Source organism: Ciona robusta, chromosome 2 (genome assembly GCF_009617815.1).
Source record: "Ciona robusta chromosome 2, ASM961781v2".
In the NCBI taxonomy this organism is placed as follows: domain Eukaryota; kingdom Metazoa; phylum Chordata; class Ascidiacea; order Phlebobranchia; family Cionidae; genus Ciona; species Ciona robusta.
The window spans coordinates 1474744-1488980 of NC_143236.1; the positions used below are offsets into that span (position 1 = coordinate 1474744).

Genomic DNA, 14237 nt, shown 5'->3' on the forward strand with positions numbered 1-14237 from the left:
TTAATAATTGATTACGCAATCCCTTTGAAGGGATGAATTCCAACTTATGGAGGCAAACATCAAAAACGCATTCCGTGGGGAATGCTTTAACCGCAATGGAAAGATATCCACAACTGGTAGGCTAAATTTTCAATAGCAACGTTGACCTTGTGCCTAAGAAACGAGTCGAGCAGCAGCGTAAACGAAATTCTGTCGCCGTTACAAAGTTGCAGCAGTCAAAAGTTTGAAAGGTGGTATGAAAAATTCATGTAACCGTGTCAAGCAATTATTTTAGCGCATGAAGTAATTAGATTTGATGTAGACAATCTGTCATTTTAAAACTATATAGATAACATGATGTTGTAATATGATCTAAAATTGCCAATACTTTTACTAAGACATAAAGAACAAGTACAGAACAAGCTGAAAGGAATAATTCACCATAAAACTTATCTATTAGTTTTCCATTAGCTGCTGATATGCGTCGCCATACCTTATTCTTTTATGGATTTTACAATATGATGTCATATTCGATGATTCGTTTAGATTGAAATTCGAAAGCATTACGTCACAAGAATAGCACACGGTCGCCAATTTATCGGCATGCCTTGATTAAAAGTTGAAATATTGATATCAGCGAGATTTTAATTTCTTGCAATCGATAGTAAAGCGTAGAAGAAATATTCATAATAATCAATCGAACCTGTACATGGGTATTTCAATACAGCCCCTCGCTGTTTAAATAGTTGTACAGCTTACAGTGCAGGAGAGTACAGTTTGTGTTCTTTATCGACTAACTAAGTGATATCGTATTGACAGCCACAAAAAAACATTTATACAAGATCAAGTAAAAAAGGTACGAAGTCTGCAGGTGTTTTAAAGTTGGTGTTAGATACGGGTAAGTAAAGTAACAAAACACGTGACCTTGTTATAAAAAAATAAAACTTGTCTTGTCGTTGTTGCAGCAGCTCTAACCTGGTATTATTTTTGTCTCGAAGTTACACGTAGGTGTGTATTATAAATTATGAATTATTGAAATCCAGGGAATTCGCATCAATTTGTCGAATTCATTCTGTGGGATAATAATTGCTTAACTTACTTCAAAACTCCTGTTTCGTGTTGACCGTGACATGACTATAGTTGTTTAAAAATTCATTGCGTTTAGGATATAGTGCTTTAGCAATTAGACAAGTTGAGTTCACATTCTACAAAAATAACTGAAACTAAAATGACGAAATTTACGAAGATGCATTTCGTAGTTATTCTCCTTCTTTTAAGCTGCCTGAAGACAGCAAACCCGCGGAGCATTCCCACTACTGCGGAAACTGTGCCAGGTAAAAAGTTAGATAAGTTGTTATATTCCGTATCTCTGACGCTTTTAAAGAATTCAACTTGCGTTGTGTTAAAACATTTAAAATAACGATATTGCTTTTATTTTGTCTCTTAGATTACAGTAGCAAAGCCCAGAAAAAAATTGTCCAAAATATAGGCTACCTTCAACAAAATCGCTGCTTTCTACTTTCAATATCCGTTCAATTTTTGCCAATCGAAAAGTCAAAAAAATTACAAAAATCATTATTTTGTGGTACTCAGAAACAACCTCTGCAATTGAGGATTGTGAAACGATCAGAAAAAAGGTTACAAACCAGGCTGATAAACAAAGTGTTGAAACCAGAGTAAGATGCACTTGCAAAATTGGCAAAGTTGCTGGTACAAGCCGAGAAAATCCCGCCTGTGTTCCAGGTATGCGGCATATTTTATCATTTTTAAAACTTTTATTGGTCTTTTGGTCATGAATTTATTCCATTTGCACGCTAAACGGTTATTATAAAACCAAGATATAAAGCAAGTTGCTTTTAATCAATATAACACGCGGACAGTAGCGTCTGGGTTGTATACCATGTTTCGCTAAGCGGAGTCGCCCGCCTCGATGGCGCAGTAGGCAGCGCGTGAGTCTCATAATCTCAAGGTCGTGAGTTCGATCCTCACTCGGGGCACTTTTTTTTACAAAGTAATTTGGCTGTTTGTTTTTGTCTTTGCTCACGTTTATTTCATTTACGTTGAATATATATTGATTTAATTTTATACAAACGGTATTATTTTTTCCCGCAGAATACGTGTTTCAAGCGGGTTTATGGTGTGACATGGAACCATGCCTCCCAAACGAAGAGTGTCATGTTCTCGAGTCAGAAGTTGGTTGGATTTGCCACGGCGAACAACTATCAAAGGTTACAATAGTCAAGAATTATTCGAATGTTGAAAAGCTACCACAGCTGCCCAAGTGAAGCCAGCGCTATTAATTGGCACGGGCGCCAGAAAACGTGCAAAATATAATCCAACTTTAGAAAACATGCTGACACAATAAACAAAGAACTGACATACGATTACTAATGTCCCTCTTTACTAAACGACTACAAGCTGTAATAAATTGCAAGTATGTTACGCTTTTACAGTCGCTTGTCGCACAGATTTATTTGTTCAGTGCCATTTACGGACTCGACTCTCTGAGAAATGTTTTATGTCGACCGCGGACATTTTATGTCAAGACGAATTTTGTTCGTTGTTGCGACTACTTATTGTCGACTAAAGACATTTTATGTTCGTCACGCACACACAGTTATGTGTATTTTTGTTAAAATTTTACAAATGTAATTTATCTCTTACACAGGCCTTGTTTTTCATGGATTAAAGTAGTAGTGTGGGGAAATGACACCCTTATCCAAGTATTGTTTATAGTCCCAAAGTCGAAGTTTATGACGTTTTTTTTGTGATACTAGGAATTTGTATCATATTCATTTAATAATTAACAACAACTCAAATTAAATTTAAACCTAATAACAAAGTAATATTTAGCATGCAGCAATTCGCAAGGCGGGGTAAATAAATGAAGGACTCCAATGACCTTGAATTTATAAATGAATTTATCATGTATATACGCAAACAACACAAAATGGTAAGTACGTAGAATAAATAAATATATTAATCCGAATTAACAAGAATTTATAACTGTCTCGACTTACCCCGCCTGTTTTCGAAAAATTACACCTGTCAAGCGAACCGCTAAATAACTCGTGTGTTTTATTATATTTTTTGACCAATAGAGTTATCAACTAATAAAGGTATGCTAGTACTAATTCCTAATTCGTGGTATCACCCAAAAAACCGTCACATATTTTGAGTTTAGAAATATAAGGAATTATGTGCTGAAGTGTCTCGTCTCCCCCGATCTACTACATTAGATAATTAAACAAGAAAAAATACTTAATAAATATTCTTGTGTTCACATGGAGTGTGGGTTAGAAAAGAAACTGTAGCATTTTTTTATTAAAGTATAGAGATTGGGGGAAGATGGGACATCTTTCTCATTTTGTTTCCTCGGCCCATTTAGTAGCAAACAATCATCGTTCAAAGAATTATAAAACCGTATTATATCACCTCACGACTCCCATAGACCGTTGTTAATTGTTTAAAACACGATCAGGATACTGGGATATTATGTTCTAAAGGTGCCATCTTCGCCTACGGGACTGTATACTTTTTTGGTAGATTGTTTTGTTTTTCGTGGACATCATTTGGTTTATGATAGATGCTTTCTTCGTCACGTAATATTTGTTTGTTGCGGACACACATTATGCCATTATGAAACTTTTATTTTAGTCACACATTTTATAATTTTTGGGACCATTTTATTTTATATTCGTTCAAAAATTATTTGTGCCGCGGGCATTTTAAGTGTTGCGTGAATTTTATGATTACATGAACATAGATCTGTTGAAAAAAACACGAAAGTAGCGGCCTTGGTACAGTTTTAATTACAGCCTTCATTTACAGTTTACACTGTCAGCATAGCGCACGGATATAGAAGCAAAGCGTTACATGTATAACCTTAATTCTAAAAGTTGGAACATATTTGCAACAACATAGCAGTTTTACAACACATTGTTAAAAACATCATTAAAATCCACATATGCAGAAAAATCGTTGACGATTCGATACACAAAGTGTATAGGCCAAAATACCATGTTGCAAGTTATAAATGACTTCAAAGGCAGTGTTAGTTAATCTCCTACCACGCACAATACATTATAATCTCATAGCCGACACATATATAGCAAGGTCCTTATTGCGTAATACAGTTTCTGCCACACAGAAGCTGATACACATACTTAACATTATTGTCGAGCGCAAGAAAATCCGGAACACGTAGGAAATTTTCAGAACTCGGTGCTGTTACAGCCGATGCAAAGTCAGATGAAGTAGCGTCAGGGCCCACGGCTACAACCGCTAATCTTCCAATATTACGCAACGCTGCAGCTGCGTTTGTGATCGAGTCATCCGGATTACCTTTTTGTGGTAAAAGCGAAAACTCAATTGTTAAATCTCACATTTGAGTTGGTAATGTTAAAATTATTGTCCGCGCCGGATCAAAGTGGATAGCGCGCTTGCCTCTTACCGCAGACGTAATTGGTTAGAGGCTCATCGCTGCTACCATTTTGGGCATATGTGTCGTCATCAAATTATCAGCCATATATATATAAAAGAAGAAATCAAAAAAATATTCACCCCACATACTTGGTACTTTCATTCATAGATAATAATAAAACAATAAAACGTGTTTTAATACTTTACCCATATTATAACAGCTTATATTTCCTGTGATAAACCGTAATTTTGGTTCAGAAATTTACCTGTTGCAATTAATACTATAAGGTTCTCTACAGTTGGTCGGTCACCAAGTCTTCCTTTGAATGCATTGTTAGACACCCAAGTCATTGCTGCACCAGCGTTTCTACCTAAACCTATAAAAACATGGAATATATTATGTTAAAATATTATATAGTAGGGTGGGGGAATATGGGACACCTTTTCGTTTAGTTTTCTCTTTTCATTTGGTAGTAAACAAAGAACATTCAATGAACTATAAAACCGTATCTTCACGACTTCTACAGACCGTTGTTAATTGTTTAAAACACGATCAGGCTATTTGGATATTATATGTTAAAGGTGTCCCATCTTCCCCCACTCTACTATATTTTACACATACCACAAACTGCAGTGTTATTAAACATAAAGATTCGGTAATAGAAAGGCACATTGCATAGGTCTGTATACAATGAAACATTGAATCAAATTATGCTGTAATGTTTTAGTTACCAGAACTAGAACTTCTGCACTGTAACAAAATATAGAATGTATCGCGGCAAAATAAATTAAACTGCCTTTTATTATGTTTTAATATAGGTAACATTAGTAAGTTTTGGCCTGCATTTTACATTGCCATAAGCATAAGATAAACTCAAATTTATAACACTTGTGTTTCATTGCACATTATATGTGGTTTATAGGCCTCGTGCCTGCTTAATAAGTTAACAAGAATGGAACTGTGTTGGGTTGTTATTTGCTTTTTTGTAGGATTACTGACATGAACAGCCCAATAATAGCTACAAAGTTTATTGAATATGTATTTCCTACACACTGATACACAATGGTGGTTCTTTCTAACCACTGTTCTATAGCAGTATAGCACGATGTGCAATACATCGATTTTAAAAACAAAGCCTTACCTTCGTTGGGAAGACGGGATATGGCAAAATCAAGTGTTGCATAACTGTCATGGGCATCCAAGTACCAAGTTTGTTGATCAGTGAACACAATACGATTGTAAGCTGTCACTGCAACTCGTACATTCATCTGAAAAAAGGGGGGAAATTTTAGATGTTAAAATTTAGTGGTAGATATATCTTACATTATACAATAGTTTTCGTTTTATAGGTGATATAAATAAAACAGATGTTATTAAAGCAACAACATGTTGACAAATAAACATATGTGAATTAAACTGAAATTTATGAAAAACAGAGTAAACCAAGTGCAGTCTTAAACAAACAAGAAACCTTGTTACAGTAGATAAATAATTAATTCTATCGTGGCTATAAATGAATCAAACCACACAAAAATGGAAGTGGAATCATGTTGACAATTGATAAACAAGTGTATTTTTAGCGCCGTGGCACAGTAGTTAGCGCACCAGCCAGTGGCAGAGGTTACTGATTTAAGGCTTCTGGCTGCTACCATTGTGGGTGTATGTGTCCTTAGGCAAGACACTTAACAGCAATTGTTTCAACCCGGTGGTAACTTATGGGATACTGAATTATCGGTCATACAGAAATAAAACAATCACACACATAAGTTACTTGCTAACTTGAAGCTAACACGAGCTGTTTGAAACAAAACATCCGTGTTATAACGACTGTCATTTTCCGGACAAGCGTGGGAAAAATAAGCTGCATTGAGTTAAAACATCTTACTTGTGATATAGGAAGGTAGGAAGCAAGTCCCGTGATAAACTTCCTCACATCACTCATTGCTCCAACTCCAACACCAGAGTCGATGTCCACAATAAACCAAATATCATGAGTGAATGTGGTGGGACATCCTTCACCTGAGAAGAGAGAAAAAAATTGTTTAAATGTTAGAGAAATTACTACCAAAAATGAAAATTCGTTAAAAAATCATTTTGGTTGTTTATATTTAGACTTTGCAGGTGAATGTAAAGGAAAAGATAAGTAACCATGCAAATAGCTTAATATTAAAAATCAGGCTTCAGGGAAATAGGAATAATAAGTACAGATATCATGACAGATCAATATAGCAGCTGCCTCCACATCCATACACTACGTGTACATTGCCCCTGGCATAAACTATTATCAACCACCCCTTAGATAAAGTATGACATCATTACATGTACTAGAATAAATAAACAGGTTCGTAAATAATTTGAGATTATTATATTCTACACAGAATATTAAATGAAATAAAGGTAACTAACAGGATAACAAATAAATAGTGTGTGAAAACGATTGTACCACTTTGTTGACAACAGTAGACAGTGGTCCTACATTGCACACAAACATGTTCGCTACGAAAAAAAAGTCAAGCAACAAATGTTAGCCACGAGAAATATCTTAAGGAAATAAATAACATTACTGAGATTTCATTTAAATTGTAACGTTTGTCGGATGTAATTTCATCCCGCAACTAAGGTGCATTAAAACGTCACAAAAGGTTTAACCTTGCCTGCAGGCCTATTTCCGCGTGGCAACCTGACCAAGTAGTGAAGTAGCTTGACTGGTTTGTTTAAATATTACTTAACTAGTGGTACGTCCGCTACAGCATTTACTGGGATTGATTAGTTTAATGCGCATAAACAAAAACATATAAACAAAGACAGTTCAAACTCAAGTACTTGGTGGGAACAGAATAGAATTACATCACTTTAACTAAACACTTACAGCAACTTGCAGGTTGGGTCCATGTCCCAATGGATGAACAAGTCGTTTTCTTGGCTCCACTTATTTTGCTTCCAACTGGACAGACAAAGTCACATTGGAGAGGGTTCTTTTGTTTATTGAAGGTACAGGAGACATCTAGTGGCCGATGCGCCTCAAGGTCGAGGTCACGAACTCGGCAATATGGAATTCGGTTGATCGGATAGCAAAATCTCGTGTTTTCAGGAGTTATATCCAGAACACTGTTTAAAAAAATATTAATGGTATTTTTAATATAAAACAAAAATTTTATTGCATATTTCTACATAACTAGAGAAAAAATGCCTTTTTTTAAAATCAAATGTATTTTTTACAGTTTTTTTGTCAAGCAGCAAAACTTGAGAGTAGAGTTATATGTGACGTTGACACAACATGCTTGTCCTTGGTACACGATGCTTCCTGTTGCTGATCCAGCTGGACAACAACCGATCCTCTGCTGTTTCCACCCAGTAACCAATGTATGGTTTTCATCAACCTAAAAAATATATTGAATGCAGGTTACTTTATCCATGCATGGCTGGAAAAAGAAAAGTTGATATAACACGGGTGTTCATACACCTCGTGCCTGCTTACGGGTTACCATGTAATGTATGTTACTCTGTGGGTGATTATTTTTTTGATAGGATTTTATCATTTTTTATGGCTGATAATTTGGACAACCCATTAATGATGTGGGAAAATAAATTATGCTTTACAATACAACAAACTGGCTATGGCCAACTAATAAACCTACTACATTTCTTAATGGGGAGTTGGGTTAATAGTGGCATAAACATTTTATGTTTGATAATATGCAATGCCATATTATTTCGTCCATATGCACTAGGACGGGGGTGTACAACTGGTAGCAAGCTTTTTACTGAATTTATTTGGCCTGACAATAAGTTTATATAGCAGTTTTATTTAGAAATTTATGCTTCTTAACTTACTATTTCTGCAAGGCGATCTAATAATCCTTTTTATGTTTTTTTATGATCAACAACAAAAACAAATTTCTATTACTATTAGTCCATGCAAGATGCAACTACTAGAAAGCCTTTGTTATATAATGATATGGCCCACAGTTTCACCCAGGAATTAATATCTGGCCCTCCTGTAATAAAGGTTGTACATCTCTGAACTAAAAAACACATTTACAACTTGTAGTAATTTACCCTTGGTGGTGGAGGTGGTCTTGTTTCTGGTCCAATGGTTGCAACTGGTGTGTTGGTGTCTAAAGTTGGAAAGGGTATTTCGGTTCCTGGGAGAACAGTTTCCCCAGGTATGAATGTCTGGGGCGGATCAGTAGCAATGGGTGTTACTGGGTTGACGGGATTCGGTCGTCTTGGTCGTGCACATATTAATTCACCTATACAGAACAAATTAGGTCAAACTAATGATGCATGCGATAATATACATTATAAACACGTCACTTACCTGGTAAAAGCTCTCCTGAAACGAACATTAAATTGATTAGTAAAAGATACAAGGGAGATTGAATTTTTAAACAAACGAAACGTCATTGTTTTAAGACTTACCCGTGCCCGGCGGCAGCTCTGTAAATCAGAAAACATGATGCGTTAAAAAGGTGTCAGTAAGTTTACGTTTAGCATAATTACGCTAGAATCTGGGTTCGTGAGAACTGACTAATGATATTCACAGAAATTTAAATTGAATTAGCCGTGCGCACTCGCGAACTCAGCACTCACACAGTAACACAAGCTATTAATTCATGGGGATTTTAGATAAAAACAAGCCGCCTACGACATAAAAAGCAATCAATTTTACCTGGTTCTCTTGGAAGAAATCCATTAGTACCTAAAATATGCACAGTTAAATAATAAACCTACAAACCCAACGTTTTCTGTACTGTCATATTTACCGGCATCAGGAGGACCGTTTTCTAAAAAAAAAACAAAAAAAATTATTTTGATTTCAGTAAACGAAAGTGGGATTAAATATCAAACTAAAAACGAAAAAACGACATGCAAGCTTAAAACGTGTATATAAAATTACCTTTTAGGATAAAAGGCGTGACCGTGACACTAACCATACGAATCATACAAGACGTAAGGTTAATACAACATACTTGGAAAGATTAAAGTTCCTATATAGTAGGGTGGGGTAAAGAGGGACACGGGGGTAAATCGGGACAATTTTGATGATTCGGGCTTATAGTTTTATAAAAATATACGCTAAAACATTTCGTACTGTTGATTTTTTGTGTTTGGTAATTCAATAATTTAAACCTCATGAAGTATTTGATTACAATATAGTGATAAAATAACAAGACGTAATAAAAATATATTCGAAGTATAGGCTACAGCAGTCACATGCAGCTTATGGGAAATTCAGTGTAGTAATACCAAATTCGTGCCTGTTTTATTTATAATAATAAATTTTACGTATATTCATAATAATAAATCCAATTAAAGGAATTTTGAACCGTCCCAATTTACCCCACCTGCTTGCATATTTCTAAAATAAGGTGTGGAAATCAGTAATCATGCAGCTCCTCGTGTATTCTATTATACTCCCTTTAAGTTTAATATATTTCTTTTTTAATAAAAAAAGCATAATAGCAAATTCTTGGTATCACCAAAGAAACGTCACATAGAAAGGTGTGGGAAGACGGAACAACTTTAGAACATATAATGAAATATCCTGGTCGTGTTTTAAACAATTAACAACGGTCTATATGGAAGTCGTGAGAGACGATTTTATAAATCTTTGAATGTTCTTTGTTTAGCGTCAAAAGGGCGAGAAAATAAAATGTTAAGGTGTCCCATCTTCCTTCACTTTATTATATATTCTGAATATTAAAATATTGAAAAATATGTGTTTAAGTGTCTCAATTTCCCCAATCATATAATAGGGTTGGGAGAAAACGGGACACATTTTTGTTCATTTTTCTCGTCTCTTTTGAAAGTAAACAAAGAACATTTAAAGAATTATAAAAACGTATTCCCACGACTCTAATAGACCATTGTTAATTGTTTAAAACACAATTAGGATATTTGGATATTACGTGCTATAAAGCTGTCCCACCTTTCTCCACCTTACTATATTGTATATTAGTTTACCGTCGAAGCTAGGATCATCTGGTGGTAGTCTGTCTGTAAATAAAACGTAAAAAATGTAAGGAGCCTTAATTGATATTTAATTTTTATTGCCCGTGTAATTATATGACACCTTTGCGCTGTGTTTTGTGAAGTAGCGGTCAGGCTACTATTTTGCAACGTTTTTTTGCGACAAAATTAAACTTTAGTTTTAAACTTTGGAGTATAGACTTTACATGCATTAAAACGTTTTGGAAAGGTCACACAGAGGTACTATCAATTATATCACGGATTATATAAAGCATTTTATTGTATTTGTATGATTTTTAACTTGAATTCAACAAGCATTTTATCGGTTTATTATTCACAAAAAAATTAAACGAATGTACTTCGTGTTAAAAAACATCGTTTTCAAATATGCCGTGAAAACCGATAAGTTTAAATTCACTTACCAACTTCACGTTTCACGATATGATGATATGATTCATCTTGTGATTCGTAACTAAAGTACGTGAGTGTTACAATGGCTATAGTTAGGAAGCCATATATCACTGTCTTAGTTTTTCTCTTCATTCTATTCGAAATAGACCAAACAATTTTTCTACAGAACACGATCCTATTTAAATAAAAAAATAAACATAACTGTTAAATATTACACTAAGAGTGCATATACAGTTTTTCGACGAATACTGAAATAGAAATTTAAACATAAGTATACAGCAACAAGCCGTTTTTTTTTTTATGGAAACTCAATCGTTACGGAGGTTTTAAACAACTTTCGTATGATTCCTAAACCATTTCAACGTTAAAGTAAGCCTATATTCCACCGAGACTGTTGAATCTTAATTACGAATCGTTATTTTTATTTGACCGCATTTTACCAACTATAACTTTAGTAATAGGCCGATGGCTGGGCCTGAGGCAGCAAGTGAGCTTGCGGGCGAGGATAAACTTAATAATGAGAGGTCAATACTTCACTGTCTCTTTTATAAACTGCTTTTGTTTTATACATTTTTCACTAGCTGCTCTGAAACCCATAAACTCACTATACATCCTCACCTGTAACTGACGATAACTAAATAGTTTCAAATCTGCAACTTGTGCGTGTATTTGTTCAAAGCGCATTCCTTTGCAATTTGTATATGCGAAAACCGACTTCAAACCTGAAAAACTAGCGGATAATGTGCTGCTAATGGACAATTATCCGCAGCCAAATATACGTGGCGACGCTCGAATTGTGTCTAAACTGTTTATTGGATTTGACAAACACTAATTGTTTGTTTATGTTGTACAACCGCACACGCCTATATACATTTTTAACATTTTTTAAAACTCTTTTTGTGCCAGCCATAATTTAAATTAGTTTATGCTGCTATTAATGTAATTTGATAAAGTTTATATAAAGTTAGACGCTTCAAACATATCGATGCTCACGAAAAAGTATACGTTAACGCGAATCTTCGTCCGAATGCTTCACTTTGCAGCTGTATAACTGTATGGTTTGATTAAATTTATACGTAATCATTAAGTTCGTGAGCAGGTGTAACGAACTATCAGGATTTAAAATTTAAGCTTGAGTGGCGAGTGTCGACACACGCAGCGTAAATCGACTTGGTGGTCAGATTAAAAAGGCTAATTATGTATTACCAAAATTCGTAACTCGTATCCTGATTATATTCATAGATAAGATATCTTTACGACGATAAATTATTGGCGAACTTACGCACCATTTACATAAATTCTGTAACTCGTATATAAACAAACATCCTTGCAAAAGAAAACTTGTTACATTGTATGAAAACTTATTATCGATTTTTTTTCTAACTGGGACTGTACCACCCAACACCGTTAAGCTAACGCGAACTCCGATACTTTGGGAAGTTTCGTGAAGCCAAGTTCTCACATATAGCGCTCGGGGCGGTGACGTATATACCAAGTTTATATTATAAGCAGACGAAAAGTCAAAAATCAAAAATAAGTTTAAAATTAATTAAAAGTCAATAAAAGTATTAGCAGAAACTTAAAGTCTAATTCATTTTGTCGGATTTCTTAAAAACTCAGTAATAAGTCGTGGTGTAAAACAACTCAAATATCAAATGATACGTCACACGCTGTGTTGTCGGCTCCAATGTTAAAGCCGCAGAAATATCGCAAACCGGTTTCTCTTCTTCGCTATGTTGCATTTCACAAGTCATTAACATAAAGAGGTGATTATTCATGAGCGGTCACGCTAAAATAAAACCAACAAGAGGACGTAATTGCGTGGGATAGTTTTCTAATTGGGTTTATATATGTATGATGACGTACATTACATCAAAGCTAATGTATCTGCGGTATTTAACATCAGGAATGTGCTGACAAATACATTTCTTGTGGAGAAGTACATTATCTAAACAAATTTGAGATAAAAGAGCACATAAACGTTTAATATTTATTATAATGTAAAAAGAGACATCGCGTAATTACGTGTTTCACGAGACGAAGATCCTATACATACAGCCATACATCAATTTTGATGACATTATTACTAAAACAAGTATATTTTCGCTAATTTATAAAGGTATATAGCATCAGGGTAGGGGAAAATGGGACCTATGTTCCTTCTTTTTCTTGTCCCATTTGGTATAGCAAACAAAGATTATTCGAAGAATATAAAACCGCATCCTCACGACTTCCATAGACCTTTGGTAATATTTTAAAACATTGCGGCGCCGTGGTGAAGTGGTTAGCGCGCCTGTTCAAGGCTTGACGCTGCTACCATTGTGGGCGAATGTGTCCTTGGGCAAGACACGTAGCGGCAATTGCTTCACCCTAGTGGGCACTAATGGGTTGTCATATTAACAGCGCTACATAAAAGGATCCCCCCAAAATAATCACCCACAAAGTAACATACATGGTAACTCGTGTTAAACCCGTGTGATAACGACTGTCGTTTTCCGACCCCACGAAAATAAAGTAAGTTGCATCACGGCCTACTAGAGATACGGCCTGATAATTCACATTTTACGTTTGAAATTAGAAGGCCTATTGTACGTCACAAACACCATTATTTTCAATTGTTACGTCATGTATTTTGCTTAAAAAAAGGTAGCAGTAATGGGAAAAACGCATTGAAAAACATACGAATTTAGCAATGAGGTCAATTATTTACGAAAGTATAGCTACATGCAGCGTTAGAAGCGACCAAACAGCACAATAATTATATAAGTAAAGACTTGTAAACATATTAAAGGCGTAAACAAAGTTTACAGCACCAACACGGACTTAAACAAGAAAGTAACAAAGCTTTCATTGAGAAACTCATTGGATGTTTGATTTGGTAACCATATAAGTGTCCAACCAACCAGCAAATAACGTTAAATCATTCACCTAATCATCATTTATATAAAAATGGCTGAATCAAGTGGATTTGAATAGAATCTTGTTTTTGGATTGACCACTGTCCACCAAAGCATGTATTGAAAAGTAAACTACAAAAGTTGGGGTTTCCAGAATACATGGTTGTAAGCAAATTGGCTTTAACGGAATAGTTGGAACTAAGGGTTTTTCGCTTTCCATGCTTTACCAAGTGAGCTTCATCATAATCATTCTCGTAAATTCCACCGTGTAGACCAAGCTGCCAGTCTGCCGTATATAAGCAACTTTGCCGTCAAGTCCGTTCGTCCAGGAGCCAAAAAAACGAAGGTTTCTTCGGACAGGACTGATAACAAGACCAATTTAAACATGCAGCGCACTTGTAGACCATGGTAAACTGTAGTTCAATGTATATAATATAATTTGAATGAACTGTATCAGTATCAAGTAAGTTCAGACCCGCAAGTGGTTCACGTTAAAAATAAAACATCTATACATAGACACAAATAATCATTGAACCTGCAAACCATACGACGAT

General features: G+C 35.1%; 2 protein-coding genes and 1 non-coding gene across 4 annotated transcripts; 2 read left to right on the top strand and 1 right to left on the bottom strand.

Moving 5' to 3' along the window:
- The first annotated feature begins 537 nt into the window (after window positions 1-537).
- On the top strand, window positions 538-3770 carry LOC149739614 (chemokine-like protein TAFA-2). 2 transcript variants are annotated; one of them, XM_089872959.1, is made up of 5 exons: window positions 538-877; window positions 1145-1313; window positions 1573-1722; window positions 2092-2207; window positions 2833-3770. In XM_089872959.1, the coding sequence occupies exons 2-5, from the start codon at window positions 1208-1210 to the stop codon at window positions 2857-2859; spliced, it is 399 nt and encodes a 132-aa protein (XP_089729085.1). In that variant the 5' UTR covers window positions 538-877; window positions 1145-1207; the 3' UTR covers window positions 2860-3770. The 2 variants fall into 2 exon arrangements, with proteins under 2 accessions (XP_089729085.1, XP_089729084.1); XM_089872958.1 differs by lacking the exon at window positions 2833-3770 and having other exon boundaries at window positions 547-877; window positions 2092-2363.
- Window positions 1904-1976, top strand: Trnam-cau (transfer RNA methionine (anticodon CAU)). Its single transcript has one exon. It is a non-coding gene; the product is annotated as a tRNA-Met (tRNA).
- On the bottom strand, window positions 3769-10987 carry LOC149739616 (uncharacterized). The gene is made up of 13 exons (XM_089872939.1): window positions 10798-10987; window positions 10370-10402; window positions 9169-9189; window positions 9075-9104; window positions 8825-8842; window positions 8724-8738; window positions 8462-8655; window positions 7622-7782; window positions 7272-7510; window positions 6288-6421; window positions 5544-5670; window positions 4668-4778; window positions 3769-4323 (listed from the first exon to the last, which is right to left on the bottom strand). The coding sequence occupies exons 1-13, from the start codon at window positions 10916-10918 to the stop codon at window positions 4100-4102; spliced, it is 1428 nt and encodes a 475-aa protein (XP_089729065.1). The 5' UTR covers window positions 10919-10987; the 3' UTR covers window positions 3769-4099.
- Between the last annotated feature and the right edge of the window lie 3250 nt (window positions 10988-14237).

Coding starts and splice junctions, on each gene's coding strand:
- LOC149739616 (XM_089872939.1), bottom strand. CDS start 10,918: ATGAAGAGAAAAACTAAGACAGTGATATATGGCTTCCTAACTATAGCC. Junction 9,190..10,369: donor AGATGATCCTAGCTTCGACG/GTAAACTAATAT, acceptor TTTTTTTTTTAG/AAAACGGTCCTCCTGATGCC. Junction 9,105..9,168: donor AAACGGTCCTCCTGATGCCG/GTAAATATGACA, acceptor TGCATATTTTAG/GTACTAATGGATTTCTTCCA.
- LOC149739614 (XM_089872958.1), top strand. CDS start 1,208: ATGACGAAATTTACGAAGATGCATTTCGTAGTTATTCTCCTTCTTTTA. Junction 1,314..1,572: donor TACTGCGGAAACTGTGCCAG/GTAAAAAGTTAG, acceptor TGTGGTACTCAG/AAACAACCTCTGCAATTGAG. Junction 1,723..2,091: donor AAATCCCGCCTGTGTTCCAG/GTATGCGGCATA, acceptor TTTTTCCCGCAG/AATACGTGTTTCAAGCGGGT.